Source organism: Simochromis diagramma, unplaced genomic scaffold (genome assembly GCF_900408965.1).
Source record: "Simochromis diagramma unplaced genomic scaffold, fSimDia1.1 OVJJ01000430.1, whole genome shotgun sequence".
Taxonomy (NCBI): Eukaryota; Metazoa; Chordata; class Actinopteri; order Cichliformes; family Cichlidae; genus Simochromis; species Simochromis diagramma.
In genome coordinates, this window is record NW_024387258.1 from 628,704 (window position 1) to 646,471 (window position 17,768).

Here is a 17,768-nt window from a genome sequence, read left to right on the forward strand (position 1 = left end):
AAGACCCTCACACCAACAACCAGGGAAAACATACAGACACCACAAAATTGCAGCTACAGCTCTCCTACTCTACCTCCTAGGACCTGGTGTCCACATATGTGGACATCACATTTTGGGTTATTTAGACCAAAATACTCAATTTTGCTCTACAAGGGCCTGATATCCACCTACGAGGACATCATACTGCTACTGTTCTATCAAAATTTTAAACGAATATCCTCATGTGGCTCTTATTTTTCTTTAAAACAAAAATAAGGTAAAAAAAGAAAAAGAAAAGAAAAATCTGGTAATTCTTTGTTTTTACATTAATCGGGCCCCAATATGCCAAAATATCAAAGAGAAATTAAAAATGCATGCCGTGGAAGAGTTCAGGTCTTAAGAGGTTAAGACACTAGATGCCCATAGCCCATCAAGTTCAAAACTGTTAACTAGTTGTAGTTCTCTGCATTTTTGTTGTAGAAAGTCAGGTCTGAGGCGGCACGATTTAAAAAAATGATTTTACCTGTTCATGGTTTATTTGCACTTTTTATGATTTCACTGAGTAAAATCTTTCTAATATTTACTCAAGAAATTGTTTACAGTGTTTTGTAGAAAGCTATACATTTTTTTATGAAAAACTTGAGGCAATGCCCTATTTTATTTTCAGAACGTGATCGGAATTGTAAATATTTACACTATCAAGAGAAGACTGAAGAAGCGTTTAAAACCAATGCGAAGATTTTTACATACTTCATCTCTTTTTCAATTGTAAACATGGTTAATGTTACCAAAAGTGGTACTTTTATGTGCTAACAAATTGTGAAGTGTAATAATTTGAAAACTCAGTGTGTCCTATGACACTGTCGTTGACAGGTCAAGGTTTTTTTTTGACATGTTAGATGGATCTGATGTTGATGGCGAGCCTGTCCCGTTGACTGATCAGTTGTCTTCTTCCCTTACTGCACGGCAGAGGGTGGTAGGCCAGCTGCAACGAAAATAACTTCCACACCTTTTCAAACTTGCTGCCCCCCAGCTTCAATGGCGAAATTAATTGAAGCTGTGTTTTAGTTTGAGCCAAAACCTATTTATTAGGGGTGCAACGATACACAAAATTCACGGTTCGGTTCGGTTCGATACTTTGGTGTCACGGTTCGATATTTTTTCGATACAAAAAAATGTTAATGCCTTTTTAATTTGTCATTTATTAAAATTATAAATATATATTTTAACTCAAAAGTACAGTTTTTAAATTTTATGTTGCTGAAACAACAAAATAATAAAAATAATAAATCTACCTGATGGAGAAATCACTCGTCTTTGGAAAAGAGAGTTTATTACAGAGAAATGGCTCTTTCCAAAATAAAAGCTACACTATACGCTTCTTCTGGGCTATATTCTCAGCAGCATATTAAACATATCAGGTCCCCATAAGGAGAATCCTGTGCTAACGGCTGTCTAAATGACTCGGGTAAAGTTTGTAGCATGGGTGCTTGTTGTTTTTGTCTGCTTCCACTTGTCTTTGCACTAGGATGATGTCGGAGTAAATGTGCAGTCATATTCGTTGTGTTCCCTACGGTGGCCCCTAGAGACAAAACACGTGCAAACTCCAAAACACGTACAAACTCCAAAACACGTACAAATTCCAAAGCACAACGGAAGTGCTCCAGGACGCTAGGGGCAGTGTTGAGCTCGATTTGCAAAATAAACGGCAAGTTTGTCTGTATGGGACGGTCTAGTCTCCGTTGCGCTTCCCAGGTTGCCTAGCAACCATGATACTAACCGCTGGAAACGTGTCATACAACTTGGTTTGACAGAAATGAAGGAGAACATATTTTGTTAATTTGTTTGTTTGTTTCTACAAGAGCTTTGTGTGATGTGATAAGTGTCTGAGGCTGAGACCACAGGACAGTAAAACATGATTGTTGGGCTTCATTTTTGTACTGAACAGTCATTTTAAGATTAGTTAGTAAATAACAATTAGCTGATGTTGTTCATGAGAGTAAAGTCATCTTACTTTGGTAATGTAAATATAATATGGCCAATATGATAGTTATTATATTAATCATTATTAGTTATCACAGCAGTGAGTTCGAACTCTGTGTCAGATACTGAGCTTCAGTAAAGATTCAAGTTGCAGTTATTTATATGTCTTATCACCTTAAATCTTCACTGAAAGACAAGTATCTTTGACAGTGCATATATAGGTGTATCATATATAAGAGACAAATGTTGTTCCTTCAGTATGTTGGCATTACTAAATTTGGCTCAATGCTTACATATATTTATAAAAAGAAAATGTGCGAGCTGTGGTAACTGTGTCTGATAGAATGAAGAGTAGACTGATATATGAAATATTCCTTTATTGGGTGAGAAAATCAGACCATGTCATAACTGCTTTAAGTCATACAGAATAGATATCAGAGCCTTAAACAGGCTCACTTCTGCTAAATGGGTCAAACTGGGCAGAAAGTCTACAAACACATAACATCCTTATAGAATATGATGTAACACTATAGATCAACTTAGCTCAGAATATATAAAGCATATAAACAATTACAGCAATATGATGCAACAAACACAGCAGCTACTGATCCAAAATCCTCAAAGCTTCATAGAACTGAAACAAACATTTATTTTTAGCTCCATTCTGCTGCTGATACATACTTTAGGTTTCTGAACATTAAACTTGTTGCTGTCTTTCATAGTGTGTAACTTGAAGGCCCTGAGTACTTTCTCCCACACTGACAACACTGGGATGATAACATTATTTGAACATTACCTAATAAGACTGATTCAGCACAGACAGTTATGTTAAACTTTCCTAGCAGTCCTTCACAAACAGGGAACAGTCTGTCTATTCTCTCCATCTGTCAGCTGCTGCTGGCTCTTCCTCCTCCTCTTCCTCACACACTGCTGAGTTTGTCCTGGTGGATCATCAGGGCTGCAAAGCCTCACAGATGATGTGCAGCAGTGGGTCCCTCAGTCTGTCCTCACTCTGGACACTTGCAGTCGTCACACATGGAAATCAAATGTGTGATAAGCTGCAGGATTCAAACACAAGTGTAACTTATAAACACATGTTCATACTTTTATTCCACAATCAGAGAGAAAGAAACAGAGAGAGAGTGCAGGACAGACAGACAGGTGACAGTCTCAGGTGTACACACTGCTACACAACAGCACAAAAGAAGGAGGATTTAGTGTTTGTGTTATTACGAGTGTAAACAAGAAGAGTTCCAGATGGTGCAGTGGACACATGTGTGACTGCTGTGATTAAAGCATCTTTCTTTCATCTTAACGAGTGAACCGTCAGCTCGTTCAAACACACGTTAAAGTCCGTTTGGCTCGACACCACCGAACAGAGGCAGCAATATAACATAGCTCACATTAACAGTGCAGTGGATCCTGCTTGTGCCGTGATGTTCAGGACTGCAAACCGAGCAGCATCACTGACTTTCAGCCTGTTGTGTTTGTGGATATATGACTGACTTTAATTATCCACAAAATCATCACATTCTCTGTAAGATTAAAGTCAACTATTGAACGGCGTATATTTTGAAGTAAAGGCTTTAAAACCAAGTTAGTACAAACATTGCTAATGTCACATAACTTTCCCGACATGTGGCCAACAGTAATGTTTTAATGTTCTTCATTATAAAAACATTTGCACATAAATAAGTGACATAATATTCAGTACTTACTTCTGAAAGTTTACTCTTCGGCGGCTCCACTTCCGCCGTTTTTTTTCGGCAAAATTATCCACACCACCACCGCGCTATGAAATTTGGGATATGTTGGGCCCATCCTTAAAATTCAGGGAAATTAAGGACGCATTTGAGGGCCGCATTTCGAGCAGCCTTTGAATTGGGACAGCCTTCGTCGTGTCGCTGTGCCGTAATCGGCCTTAAAATGCGGCCTTTAAGGCTGTAGACCCTGAATTGGGATACAGCCCAAATCCGGTCATTGGTACTTCCTGGCTTGTGTAGTTACTAGGTAACAAAAGCTCAACACTGCCCCTAGCGTCCTGGAGCACTTCCGTTGTGTTTTGGGGTTTGCAAGTGTTTTGGAGTTTGTTCGTGCTTTGTCTCTAGGGGCCACCGTATGTTCCCACTAGTGCTGTCAGCGTTAATCTCGTTAAAATGACATTAACGCCATAACGCGGCAAATCTCCGTTAATGAGCTACCGCGGATCGCCCCGGGCGTGGGGCTGGACGGCCAACACGTTAACGAGCTAACTGCGCTAACACACTAGTTCCCACCAATGTAATTGAGCATTGCGTGGCACATCCAACATACTGTTTTACTTTAGTCCATGATGCGCTTACCATCGGGGTCATACTTTACATGAAAACCAAAATAGTTCCAAACGCCAGATCTGAATGAGGGTACATTGTAGAAAGTAGTAAAAATAAAGAAAAACCGTTAAATGAGCAGGTGTGTCCAAACTTTTGACTGGTAGTGGAGGAGTTGATATCAAATGATACCATAGGTGCATCTACTAAAGATTTTGGATAGTTTGAGTCCAGGTGACCTGGACCTCCATGTCAAGAGGCCATACTCAGAGTTGCGAGGATGAAATTTTCCAATATGTCTTGGTATGTGTCCTGGTGCAGCCACAACAACCTGGTGCTGAATGCCCAGAAGACAGTGGAGATTATTGTGGACTTCAGGAAGCACACAGCCCCACTCCCCCCCATCATCCTGTCTGACACCCCCATCACCTCTGTGGACTCATTCCGCTTCCTGGGTACCACCATCACCCAGGACCTGAAGTGGGAGCCTCCGTCACCTCCGTCATTAAGAAAGCCCAGCAGAGGATGTACTTCCTGAGGCAGCTGAAGAAATTCAACCTGCCAACACGGACGATGATGCAGTTCTACACTGCAATCATCGAGTCCATCCTCACCTCCTCCATCACCGTGTGGTACACTGGAGCCACTATCAGGGACAAACAGAGACTGCAGCGTGTTGTGCGCTCTGCTGAGAAGGTGATTGGCTGCAGACTCCCATCTCTGCAGGACCTGTACACCTCCAGGACACTGGGGCGTGCAGCTCGGATCTCAGCTGACCCTTCTCACCCTGGACACAGTCTGTTTGACCTGCTCCCCTCAGGCAGGAGGCTCCGGTCCATTCGCACCAGAACCTCTCGCCATAAGAACAGTTTCTTCCCCTCTGCTGTCGGACACATGAACAATAACCGTATGACTGTTCCCACCACTAACACATGACCCTACGCTGTGTTCACTGCATCATTCCATGTTTGGCACTGATCACCACCTGCACTCATGTATATATCTATCTACTTAGCACTTTTAATTCTTATTCTTATTCTTATTTTTTCATGTCTATTTAAGCGTAATTTATGACAGTATGTTTGCACTGAAGCACCGCAGCAATTTCCTAATGTTGTAAACCTGCTCAACATTTGGCAATAAAACCCTTTCTGATTCTGATTCTGATGCTGAAGTATTAGAAGCTTCTTTTCACTGGAACTAAGACAGAGCCCAGCTCCTAACAAAAACCGCCCCTCACAATGATGCTTTACAACACTGCATCTGATGTTTTGTGTTGCGCTTGATGTTGTAAGGCTTGGAAGCAGCTGCTTGGCCATATAAACCCATTCCATGAAGCCCTCTATGCACTGTTGTTGAGCTAATCTGTAGGCCACATGAAGTTAATATTTGGCTCTCTTCCCTTGCCTCTCTGCCCTTTGTCCTCCCCTCAAACCGGCTGTCCCTCCCTAAGCCGTGGTCTGCTGGAGGTTTCTTCCTGTTAAAATGGAGTTCTTCCTCCACACTGACTCCAGGTGCTTGTTAACAGGGGCTCATCTTACTGTTGGGCTTTATTGTAGGGTCTTTATCTTAAACATAAAGCACCATGAGGCGACTGTTGTTTGGATTTGGTACTGTATAAACAAAATTAAAGTGACAGTCCAAAATAAAGTCATTTTAATGGAATTCTTATTTACTCATTGTGAATAAAGTGCAGCAGTACATAACACATTTGATTGATGATTGATGGTTGATTTATTTAAACTAATATAATCATCCTGCTGCAACCAGGTTTCTGTAAGTCAGAGTAAATCAGTTTGTTGATCAATTATTAATTCTTGTACTAACAGAGAGAGCAAACCCCAAGTTAGCAGTTCAGTCAACAGTAAAGCAACATGGAGCGAAGGCGGTGTGCATTTCACTTACTCTTTTGACTGGCCTTACTCTTACTTTGAGAAGAGCAATACTGGGAAAATAATATTGTTTTTCTCACTGAAAACCATTTCCACTCTGTTTGACTGTTACTTAAGTAGATTAACCTTTGGTTTTATATCTTTTTGTCAGGAAAATACTAGTACAAGACTGAGTTCATATCTTTACTTGTTAAATGTCTATTTTTGACCTGTAGACTTGTAGGATTTGTGGAATAAAGAAACAAACTTACTAGAAATTAAAATGAATGTTTACTTTTGTTCATTTTTTAGTATTTCATACAGCTGACTAGCAGTTACACAAGCGTGATTGGGATTAAGTCAACGGACAGGTGAAAAGTATAGACAATGATACATTTTCATTTCTCATTTTAAAAAAACTATTTCAGGCAAATTTGAAAAGCATAAAATTCAAGCTGCATCAATCTCTCCCATCTCTTGGTTTTCTGTGGAAACAGAAAGAAGATGTTATACATCTGCACAAAAAAATCACAAACACAGGCTGTAAATTGAGGAGATGTGTTCGTCTGGTGTTCTGGTTTATATGCCTTTCACTCATCCCAGCTACATGCTTCTGACCCTGATCAATTAAAATATATGACATTTCATTGATTTTTGTTTTAAACAAAATGTTTCCACTAAAGTTATCCTGACAAAGCTTTAATTGGAACATGATTTTCTATTATAATGAAGTAAACAAAATTCGTAAACATCCGAGCTTATTTACTTACTTTTTCTAGAACAACTTGTTCCTTTGAACGGGTATGGGCACATTTGAGCCTGTCAAACAACAAACAGAGGGAAATCTTTAAACGCTGCTGCATTTCTTTAAGACACCACATGAACATCTGAGTTTGATGAACAGTTTGATGTACTATATTTATGTTGGTGTTTACTAGTCTCCATGATTGTTCTGTGAAACTAGTGGAGGTAGAAAAGTAAGCCGGGGGCTGAGCAGATAGGTTGAAAGAATTTAAGGTCTTCAGCACACAAAGCAGATAATTAAATAAGCATGCTCTCATGGTTATGATATTCTGAAGCATATTATTATCTATAGACAATAATACCAAACAGAAATTGCTTCCTCTTCCCTCCATTTTGCATCACCCAATGTCAGTTTTGTGTACATATTTGATCTTCAAACACTTTTTACCCCAGTGACGTTGGTTTTTCTGCTTGTTTGTTAACAGGAATCCAGGTTTTTGTGCTTGTCCCAACTTTTTTCTATTTATATAATTATTATTTGAGGAGGAGACAGCTTCATAGTACAGTTACATTTTGTTTGAATTTTGAAAACCTCTCAACCTTTAAGCACAAATGGGTGCAGTAGTAGGTTTGGAAACCAAAGGTGGTGCAGAAAAACGGCAAGTGGACTGGCACTTATACAGTGTTTTTGTGCTCTAATTGAGCACTCAAAATTCTTATTAGCCAGTCGCACAAACGTTCATGTAAATGCTCTTTCCTATACTTAAGTACCAGACACACATTTGCACAAATTTATCAATAGCGACTCAGAGTTCAGTATCTTGCTCAAGGTCATTTCAAAATACTTCTTGGTGTTGTCTCAGTCTGGAGTATCACTTCCTGTTCTATCTTACAGTGGTATTTTTGCATTGCTTATCTGTGTAGCCAATTTAATTAAAAACTTATAGATAACGTCTTATTTCATAGTTTAATCTTCATGCGCTTTATCCAAAGCACACTCTGTTGAATCACCCACTAATTATATTTACAGTATTCAGTCACTGTGTCTTTAGGGATTCGCTAGCTTAGCAATAGCTCTTCACCTGTCTCTCCTACTCTTTCCTGCTCAGATGTTTAGTTACCCCTTGGCCTACTTTACTAATAACTATACTTGTTATAAATGTAGCTTGTTTATAGCTCCGGAGGCCCCGTCAGTTCTCTTCCATCGGATTTTCCCGAGCAGTTGGGAAAACATGATTGCTGAGTGATGGTGAGGAGGAAGCGTAGTCCTAAATAGAAGCCCCCGGTACACTACCAACCCAACCATGTGTTGAAGTATTTTTCCCCACATGGCGACACACCTGGAATATCTATACATCCATCCATTTTCTTCAGATTCTCTGGGGCCGGGTAGCAGCCTAAGCAGAAAAGCCCAGACCTCCCTCTCCCTAGCTCAGGGGTGGGCAATCTCAGTCCACGATGGCCGGTGTCCCTGCAGGTCTTATGCTGGGCAGACACTGTGCGATTTTTTTCAGTCGCGCGATTCAGCTCCTGCTCAAACTGCACGATTGACTCGCAGGGGTTACAAGTTCATAGGTCACGATGCAGGTCTCACACTATACGGCCCGATGCTCTGATGCGACCCGAGTGCTCACACTGTGCCTCCATAAAATGAAGGTTATAACAGAAACTCTGTCGCTCTCTCCCTCTCTGTCTTTCACTCACACAGACACACCACCACCATCAACTTTGCTAAATTGCTAATGAAAAACATGATCAGGCAGCTGTGATTGAGCAGCAGTGTAGATCCAACTATTTTCACGGTTGTTGTGGTCGTGATCATTTTGTGAGGCCACATCGAAAAGGCTCGGATGAGCTTTCCAACGTTCTACAAGTTGTGCCTCCATCGCTTGTGTCCAGATCACACGCTGCACAGCCGTGCTGCGCCGTCTTTTTCGCTGACATTTGTGTTTGCGCGTGCGCAGTGTGACAAACTGCGGTGACACCCTCACGACGGTCGCGAGGATTTCAAAATCCTCACGACCAAGCGATTGATGATCGGGAGCTGGTCGTGAGGTGTTAATCGCGTCTCGTTACCACACATATACTACACGATGCACGACGCACGATGAAGGCCAAAATCGGGCCGATCGCCAAAACGGTCGCACGACTCAAAAATCGGCTCAAAATGGGCCAAAAATCGCACAGTGTGAGCCCAGCATTAGACGTGTCCTCGAACCAACACAGCTGATTTAAATGGCTAAATTAGCTCCTCAACTTGTCCTGAAGTTCTCCAGAGGCCTGGTAACGAACTAATCATGTGATTCAGGTGTGTTGAGCCAAGGTGAGATCTAAAACCTGCAGGGACACCGGCCCTCGTGGACTGAGATTGCCCACCCCTGCCCTAGCTGCCTCACCAAGGAGTTCCCATACCACCCAAGAGATATTATCTAGAGTTGGATGTCTCGAGACTGGTCTTGGTCTCGAGACCACTTTTACGTGGTCTTGGTCTCGTCTTGGTCTCAACGGACTTTTGTCTTGGTCTCGGTCTTGGTCTTGCTGTTTCGGTCTTGCGTTCTCAAATCGACATAGTGTTCGGGAGATTTGGAGTCAACCATCAGCGGAGCGGGGGGGTGGCCTACTGGGCTTAAGCCCGGGTCATTTTTTCAGAAGCATGGGGTCTTTTGGAGTGTAATTTGTTAGTTAGATGCCTGACTGACAACTGTATAAAACAAAAACAACACACGAAGCACAGAGCGCACTGTCGTAAATTCCCCCTAATTGTGGTATGATCCGAGCTCAGGCACTGGGCGACTGAGCACAGCACCCATGTGAGCGAGGGGGGAGAAGCTGCTGCCTGCGAGTTTGCTGCAGACAGAGGAGAGCTTAAGTTTGACCAGGTACCAAAGCAAATCATTCGTACTGAACTAATAATGTAAATATGACGGTGTATCACGAAAGATTGATATCAAACTGATCACTTGGTTGCGTTACTTGCTCTTCGGGTGAATCAACAAATGGATAAATAAAAAGCCGAACAGCAATGCTGATTTTAGAGAGTCTTAGCTTACATTTCATATTTTCAGTTGTTTCCCTCCACGGCTAAACAAACTCTCTAAATCGGTTTCAGTTATGTACTGATGAACACAACAATGGACATAAGGAGCTTCTTTCAAAGAAAAAACTCAGGTAGATGTTATTTTATATATTATGCTTTGGATGTTGTTCAGTATATTTCTATGCAAAACAAGAGGAATTTCAACACACAGCAGTATATCCACAGTCTAAACCAGATATTTACACTTTATGGAAAACACAAGAACATTTTTTTACTGTTAAACATCAATTTAGAGTAAACTTTTGTTTTAGATAAATAAATGTTGAAATATCTTTTGAATTAGTTAAATGTCAGAATAAAGAGAGACAGAGCTTCTATTTTAATCACTTTCATCAAATTTATGAGCACATATACACTAAGTTTATTGTTAATTAATAAGAAACTCCAGACGATTCCATTCTGAGCTGAAGAAGCTTCTGATAGGTTAGTAGAGTCCATGTGAGTAAATTGGTGGCACAGCTGTGGATGCATATAAGCAAAACACAGAGCCTGTTTCTGTGACATGGGAACATCAAGAGATGTCAACCAAAACACCAGGAGCAGAATTGTGGAGCTCCATAAGTGTGGCTCAGTTTGAATACAATTTGGTGCCATTTACAATTAAGGAATACAGAAAGTTTCTCTCTTTACTCTTAAAGTTAACAAATATGTTTTTTATATTTATCAATCTAAAAAAATAAACATTTAGTCTGATTTGATGTTACAATTAAAAAAGTGTTTGTGTTTTGATCTGAAGAGTTTGTAAATATCTGGTTTCAACTGTATATTTGATGATGTTGGTGTTTGGCTTGATTGTCAGCACAAAGAGAGAGAGAGGAGCAGAGAGGGAGAGAGAGGAGCAGAGAGGGAGAGAGAGGAGCAGAGAGGGAGGGAACAAGAGCAGGTGAGACACACATGTTAGTCACATGGTTGTTTGCCAAAACTCATCAGAACATGTATCTCGTACCTCGTGTTTCTTTTTAGATACCATTTGTTACTTTTCAAACTCTACATTTATTAAGTTCTGCAGCTTGTTTGCACAACAAGGCTAAATAATTATATAAACTTTTCTCAATCTAAATAGTGGACTTTGGTAGAATTAAAAAAATAAGTGTAGTGCAGGTCTATGATGATTTTAGTGCTACTATCATCTAGTTCTGATTCTGGTTCTGTCTTGGTTAAGTCCTCAGTAGTCCTGATTTTGAACTGTTGTAGTCCTGTTTTAATTCAGGATCAGTTCTGGGTCTGGTTGAATTGGGGTTTAGTCCTCGTGTCTTGATACAGCCCCGACTTTGTTCTGCCTCGCTGCTTAATTAAAAAACTAGTTTAAGGTGTCCTGCATATGTGAATTTTTCTTCCTATATGAAGTCATTCATTTTTGAACAAAACTCAAAACAGAGCCTATTAATCTTTCAGTCATTTCTACCCTCACCTAATTTCCTTAAATTCCTGTGTGAGAGCTGCTCGGCTCTCACACAGGGGCTCAGTTATGCTCCAATCCCTCCATATTGTGACCAATCACATGCGAGGATATAGGATAATATCATTATGTGAAAAACAGAGAGGGTGAGAGACGCGACAGTCAAGTGGAGCGTGCGTCTGTCCTCTCAGTGAGTGAGACAGTAGACAGCGGTGAGGAGGGCTGTGCGACAGCAAAAACACATAAATATGCCTGATACCCGTAAACGAAGCAGCGTCTGGCTGCAGCTTAAAGACTTTTTTTGTCTCGGTCTTGGTCTCATCTCAACTTGGTCTTTTCTTGGTCTCGGATTAGGCGGTCTTGACTACAAGTCTAATATGATCTCACCAGTGGGTCTACTCCAGGGCTTGTTCCAGTGGGACATGCCCAGAACACCTCACCCAGGAGGCATCCTTGTCAGATGCCCGAACAACCTCAACTGGCTTCTTCTGATGTGGAGGAGCAGCGGCTCTACTCTGAACCCCTCCCGGATGGCTGAAATCCTCACCCTATCTCTAGGGTGGAGGGCAGCCACCCTTTGGAGAAAGCTAATTTCTGACGCTTGTATCCACAATCTCATTCTTTCAGTCACTACCCAAAGCTCGTGACCATAGGTGAGAGCAGGGACATAAATCCACCAGTAAATCGAGAGCCTCAGACTTGGATGTTCTGACTTCCTGTCTGTTCACACTCTGGTGCTAACCACTCCAAACAAAATCAAACAAAATTGGTGTCAATCAATTGCGCTACATTTCTGCTGGTTTGTGCTACAAAAATTTTCGTTTGTGCCGCTATCATTTTAAAGATATTATTTAAAGTTTGTAGAGAACATGCACTGATCAACACAGTCCCACTCACATTCCAAGGATTCCCTCTATAAACCACCAGTGTGCAATAACTATTTATATGTAAATACTGTCCAAATGTATATAGTGCTGCAGAAACTAAAACTCACTTCTTGCAACCTCCATCCGGTCGCAGCAGATGGCTGCCATGACCTCTGTTTACTTGTTTATAAGACAGGAGGGAGGTCTTTACCTTACAATATAAAGTGCTTTGAGGCAACTGTTGTTGTGATTTGACGCTATAAAAATAAAATTGAATTAAACTAATTGAATTTAGAGTGGAGTAGCCAAGAACTGAACTACTGACCTTCCAACTGTTAATCCAGCTTCCTTTTTTCTTTATAAAAAAGGAAAAGAAACGAAAAGAAAAGAAAAGAAAAGAAAAGAAAAGAAAAGAAAAGAAAAGAAAAGAAACGAGGTACATACTGCAGGTATAAAGGCGATTCACTCGAAGGATGTCATTGGCACTCATCTCTGTAGCTCTGCCAATGGCTACATTCTCATCGGGTATGGGAACCATGGTTGGCTCCCTGTCTCTTGAGAAGGCAAACCTGGGGTGCAAACACACAGTAGTAAGGCAAATTGTGATCGTAGTCTCAAACAACTGTCATTATAACAACTACAAAGAGAAGGCTAAAAACATGAAATTATAATATGGGCTTCAGCTTGAGCAATGCAGCAGGGAAAGGTCAGTCAAGAGGATTATCTACCTAATTATTACCTCATTGACTCTGCCAAACAGAGTCCTTATTGCCATTTCAAACATTTAACAGAATGGGATATAAATGTTTCAAGGTTTATCATCTGCCCAAAAAGAGCCCAAAGGCAAAGTCCTGCACGCCATTATTGTCCATCATGTAGTATTTGCTCGTTAGGCAGCAAGCTAGCACTCTGTGACGAGCTAATGTGGCTTTTGTCTATAAATGTGTGCATTGTAGGCTTCTCGTGTGTTGAGTATCAATTATTTTGTTAGCAGCTGCAATATTATTACTGATAATAAAATTATCATCATTATTATTGTTATTATTATTATTGTTATAGCCCTCAATGTGTAAACTGTTTCATAGGTTACCACAGCTTTAAAATATACTGGTTTGAATTACTGGTTTTCTCAATGGCCAGTGTGGTAACAGAAGTTGATTACGACACACATGTACACAGGATGTAGAAAATTAAAATCTTGAAAATGAAAGGACTGAAAACAGATAAAACTGTGTCAAATAAAACTGTGTTATTATGACATAATTTTTAAATAAATATACATTTGAAGCATGTTCAGGGAGTGAACTGATATCTTACCTTCCATAGTGCATAACAGAGTTGTAGTCATAGGGAGTATCAAGGTTCCTTGTGTTGATTTTCCTAAAGTTATGCTCCATCCCTGTGAGGGTTCAAACAACTCAGTCAATGTTTGTCTCTTACTCCAGGCTGAGCATTAAAATGTCACAAAAGTTCAGTTCACCCTACAGTTGTGTGAGAGCACCTGGGTAACTTTTTTTCCTTTGCACAAAAACAAAGAAATCTATTGATTTGTGTCCATGGGCACAAGATCTTTCCAGCTTTAAAGAGAGAGAGCTCTCCATATGGACATGGGAGGGCTGGGACAGTTGTAAGTCATTTCACCTTGCGGTTCCACATAGTGAGTTGTGCATTTATTTTGATGCTACTTTTACACATAAGAGGTGTGACTTCTTTTGCTGCTGACTTCCATTTTGAATAATGTTTGCCTATGTTAACCCTTTCACGCATGGTTGCTACAGTTTACAGCTATTTAAAGGCTGTGTTCTTGTATTTGTGTCACTGCTGATGGTATACTTGCAAAATTAACCATTAGACACTGATGTGTCACACCCACTGGTCGTTTAATGTTACAATAGATGTATGAAATGTTTCATTGTAATTTTATTATTTAACTCTGTCATGCATGAATTATGACAAACTCAATCAGGATTTATTTGTATTCATCTTTTCATGCCTAAACATGAATACAAATAATTCCTGATTGAGTTTGTCATAATTCATGCATGACAGGGTTAATATACAAAAACTACTCAGGTTTGGACAATAAAATTACTTGGTTAACTTTAATACTTTTTGTTAATATTCAATTCAATTTTATTTATACAGCACCAAAGCATAACAAGGCACTTTATATTGAAAGGTAGACCCTCCAATAATACATACAGAGAAAAACCCAACAATCATATGACCCCCTTTGAGCAAGCACTCTGGCGACAGTGGCTCAGGGAGGGGCGCCATCCGCCGTGACAGGTTGGGATGAGTGAAGGAATGCAGGTCAAAAGACTAATATACAACACATATACATACACCTTTTTTTTTTAAAAGCACAGAGGAACAAAACATTCTTCCAATTCGAATAGATTAGTCTCAAAGTTATAAATAAATGTAATAAATAAATAAAAGAATTCCACAGACAGATTTGATTATTGTGAATGTTTCACATTTTGCCCTACATTGTTTGTACTTTTGGTTGTTTGAAATATTCTAAAAAAAACATGATTATTGCTCTACTGTTGGTAAATGAACTGTCATTTATGTAGAAGTTTTTTTTGTCATCCTGACCACTTAAAGATTTTTTCTGACTGGTGGAAAAGGCTGTTGTTTGTAATGTGACCCACCTGGAATGACGTTCTCTAGCAAGATGCGTACATGTTGGTCTCTGTCTGAACGAGTCTGTTCATGGTCGAAGCCCAGGGCATGGAGCACCTCGTGTTGGACTATCTGGTGGAAAACACAGCCCCGGCGACTCAGTGACACTATCTGGCCACCCCCACGACGCCCAACAAAAGAGTAACACCTGAAAAAGAGCGGTAAATAAAATTTTTATGACAAACCAGTAAAACAGCTTCCTCACTCAGAACATCCTGCGTTAGATGAAAAGTTTGCCTGTAGAATTCAAGTATAAATGCCTACATTGTGTTGGACTTACCCATCACGAGACTGAATGTCCAGAAAGTCTCTTTCTCTGCTCTGGGGCCTAAAGCTGACGCACGTGGCTGCTTCAAATGACCTCAGACCTTCCTCGATGACGCCACGTTCCCTGCGGGCTTCACAGAAAAACATGTATTGTGGTTCTATTTATTTGTGGCATTATATTCAACTAAGACTGAGCACAATGCTGCTACTGCTGAGCAACTGCTTACTACTTACACTGGCCTATAAATCAATCAAATCTATGTTACTGCCTCAAAATCAGCTGATGTTTTTGTACAACTTTAATGAATTTATAGAAAGCATAAAATATTCTTCATTATGTTGGCTTGAAGCTTGTAAAGATTGGTCATAATATTGAACCGCTTCCCCCCAGTATCTTTGATGTGGCATAGCTAACAGAAATTTTCAGGGTAAAATACATCTGTCCCATTTTATCTACATATCTTAATTATAACTAACTTTGAGTGTTATTATATTGGGATATATCATAGGTTCAATAACAAAACACCCCCAGTGTAATGTCTGTGGCACTCTGGATGTTTTGTCAGGTAATTCCCTGGAGAAAACTTGTCAAACTTGCAAAAATAAATAAATAATTTTTTTGATTGTGACACTGGAAGTAGGTGTAAATTTTATTTGCAGTTTCCTCTAACTAGTTCCTGCACTTTTGAATTAAAGAGCGCCTCTTGGGTTGGATTGAGCCAAAAGCACAATGGAAGGAAAAAGGCATTTTAGAACCGAGAAAACAGCAATTTTATCTGCAACATTAAGGTCTTCAAAATTGGGACTGAATATCTTGTATCAGTCTCCATGCTAAGCTTTGGCAAAGCTTTATATATAATTTTATATTACATCCATCTGATAATAGATTGATGTATATTTAGGTATTGTTTTTATATATCGGATGAAATTTATGTATAACTGACTAATTCCTTTTTTAATAAACTGTCCCTTTCAGTTTCCTTGGTAGTATTTTTAAACTCTTTGTATTCTCTGTACACAAAAACCTTTCTGTATGTCATTAAAATACTTTAGTGTTTAGTCTTTTGACCAAACAGCTGTATTTGAAGCCCTGAGATGAGAACCCATTGATTTCTCTTTGTATTTAGAGGACACTAAAATGTGGAATCTCAGAGGGAAAAGGTTTGGGAAGCAGCTTTGCCCACTAATGGAAAAAAACCAAACCCCAACACAAACCCTACAGACGGAGAAAATCATTCTAATAGTTTTCAGTTAAACCTGAAAAATTAGCAGAAAGCTCAATAAAAAGGAATATTTCTATGTATCTAGACTTACAGTACTGGTCGGAGATTTGATAAGGTACAACAACTCTGCCATTGTTTTTAGGCCACAAACAGCCTCGAGCCGTACACGGATCAGCGTTCTGTAGACCTGTTGGCACTGCTATGTCTCCAAATATGACTAGAGGTTCATCCAAGTTCTTTCCTGTAAAGTATGGAAAGAAAAACGTATTTTCCGTGTACTTTCGATGGTTTCATTAACACATCAACTCAGTTTTTAAGGTTAGCCCCTGGATGTTGTTACTAAAGCCGTATATTTACTACTGATGAATAGGAACTGAAGTGAAGTTGAACATACCAAGATTAGCATTAGCCTTCTCCAGCAGTGTCGAGATACTGAAATCATCACCCTCAGTGTTGTTTCCTGTTCAATATGAAGCACATATGTTTGACTGTTTTATAAGGACAAGGTCACATGTTACAACATCACAAAGACATGTCAAGGAGTCAGGCAAATCCAATATGGACCAATTAAAATAAATAAATAAATGAATACAAATCAACATGAATAAGAGCATATCTCACATAGTGTGATGACATACAAGTGCTAAATGTAAAAAATAGCAAAGTCTTACCGGAGTTCTCAACACTTTTTTTAAAAGGTGCCTGTAATAAGATAAAAGGGTTTATAAGGACTAGTATTTGATTTGTTTGCAAGTTCAAAAATGCTTGAAGTTTAAAATTGCAAATTCCAATTTATACAATAAATTAATAAAATGAAAAACAGAAGTATTCTCTTTTTGTTCTTATTTTTTGTTTTGAAGAAAGGTTGTATTCCATTTTAACAAAATAAAACATCTTGGTCAAATCAGAGAGGAAATCTACGTCTGCATACTTAACTACAACGCTTACCTCTATAACAAAAGTGTGGGCGAAGCACAAGAACACGCTGAGCACAGCCGCCTGGAGGATCATGGCTGGTTACTGAAGAAGAGCAGCCGACTGAGAAAATACCTGCTGAAAACACAAGTGTTCGGCTTATATAGTTAGAAAGGCCAGCTGAATTCTGCCCTAATATGGCATGCTGTTCAACCAGTACTCATTACTCAACTGAAGATGACAGTTGTTACTTAAACACGTCTGTTTCAACATATTATGAAGTTAGACAAAAAGGCTGTGGCTGTCTTTATATTATGTCGCAGTCCAAATATTATAGTTACCATCAATGTATTTAAATCTGTCAAGCATGGTGGAGGAGTGTTATGGCACAGGCATGTACAGGGAGTGCAGAATTATTAGGCAAATG

At 39.7% G+C, this 17,768-nt stretch overlaps 1 protein-coding gene across 2 annotated transcripts; it reads right to left on the bottom strand.

The window, feature by feature from the left end:
- Positions 1–6,414: 6,414 nt before the first annotated feature.
- Positions 6,415–17,501, bottom strand: LOC120715258 (high choriolytic enzyme 1-like). Of its 2 annotated transcripts, none has more exons than XM_040002130.1 (10): positions 17,375–17,501; positions 17,098–17,128; positions 16,821–16,886; positions 16,518–16,667; positions 15,217–15,334; positions 14,906–15,084; positions 13,566–13,647; positions 12,693–12,817; positions 6,913–6,961; positions 6,415–6,627 (listed from the first exon to the last, which is right to left on the bottom strand). In XM_040002130.1, the coding sequence occupies exons 1-9, from the start codon at positions 17,435–17,437 to the stop codon at positions 6,918–6,920; spliced, it is 858 nt and encodes a 285-aa protein (XP_039858064.1). In that variant the 5' UTR covers positions 17,438–17,501; the 3' UTR covers positions 6,415–6,627; positions 6,913–6,917. The 2 variants fall into 2 exon arrangements, with proteins under 2 accessions (XP_039858064.1, XP_039858065.1); XM_040002131.1 differs by having other exon boundaries at positions 6,909–6,961.
- Positions 17,502–17,768: the final 267 nt, after the last annotated feature.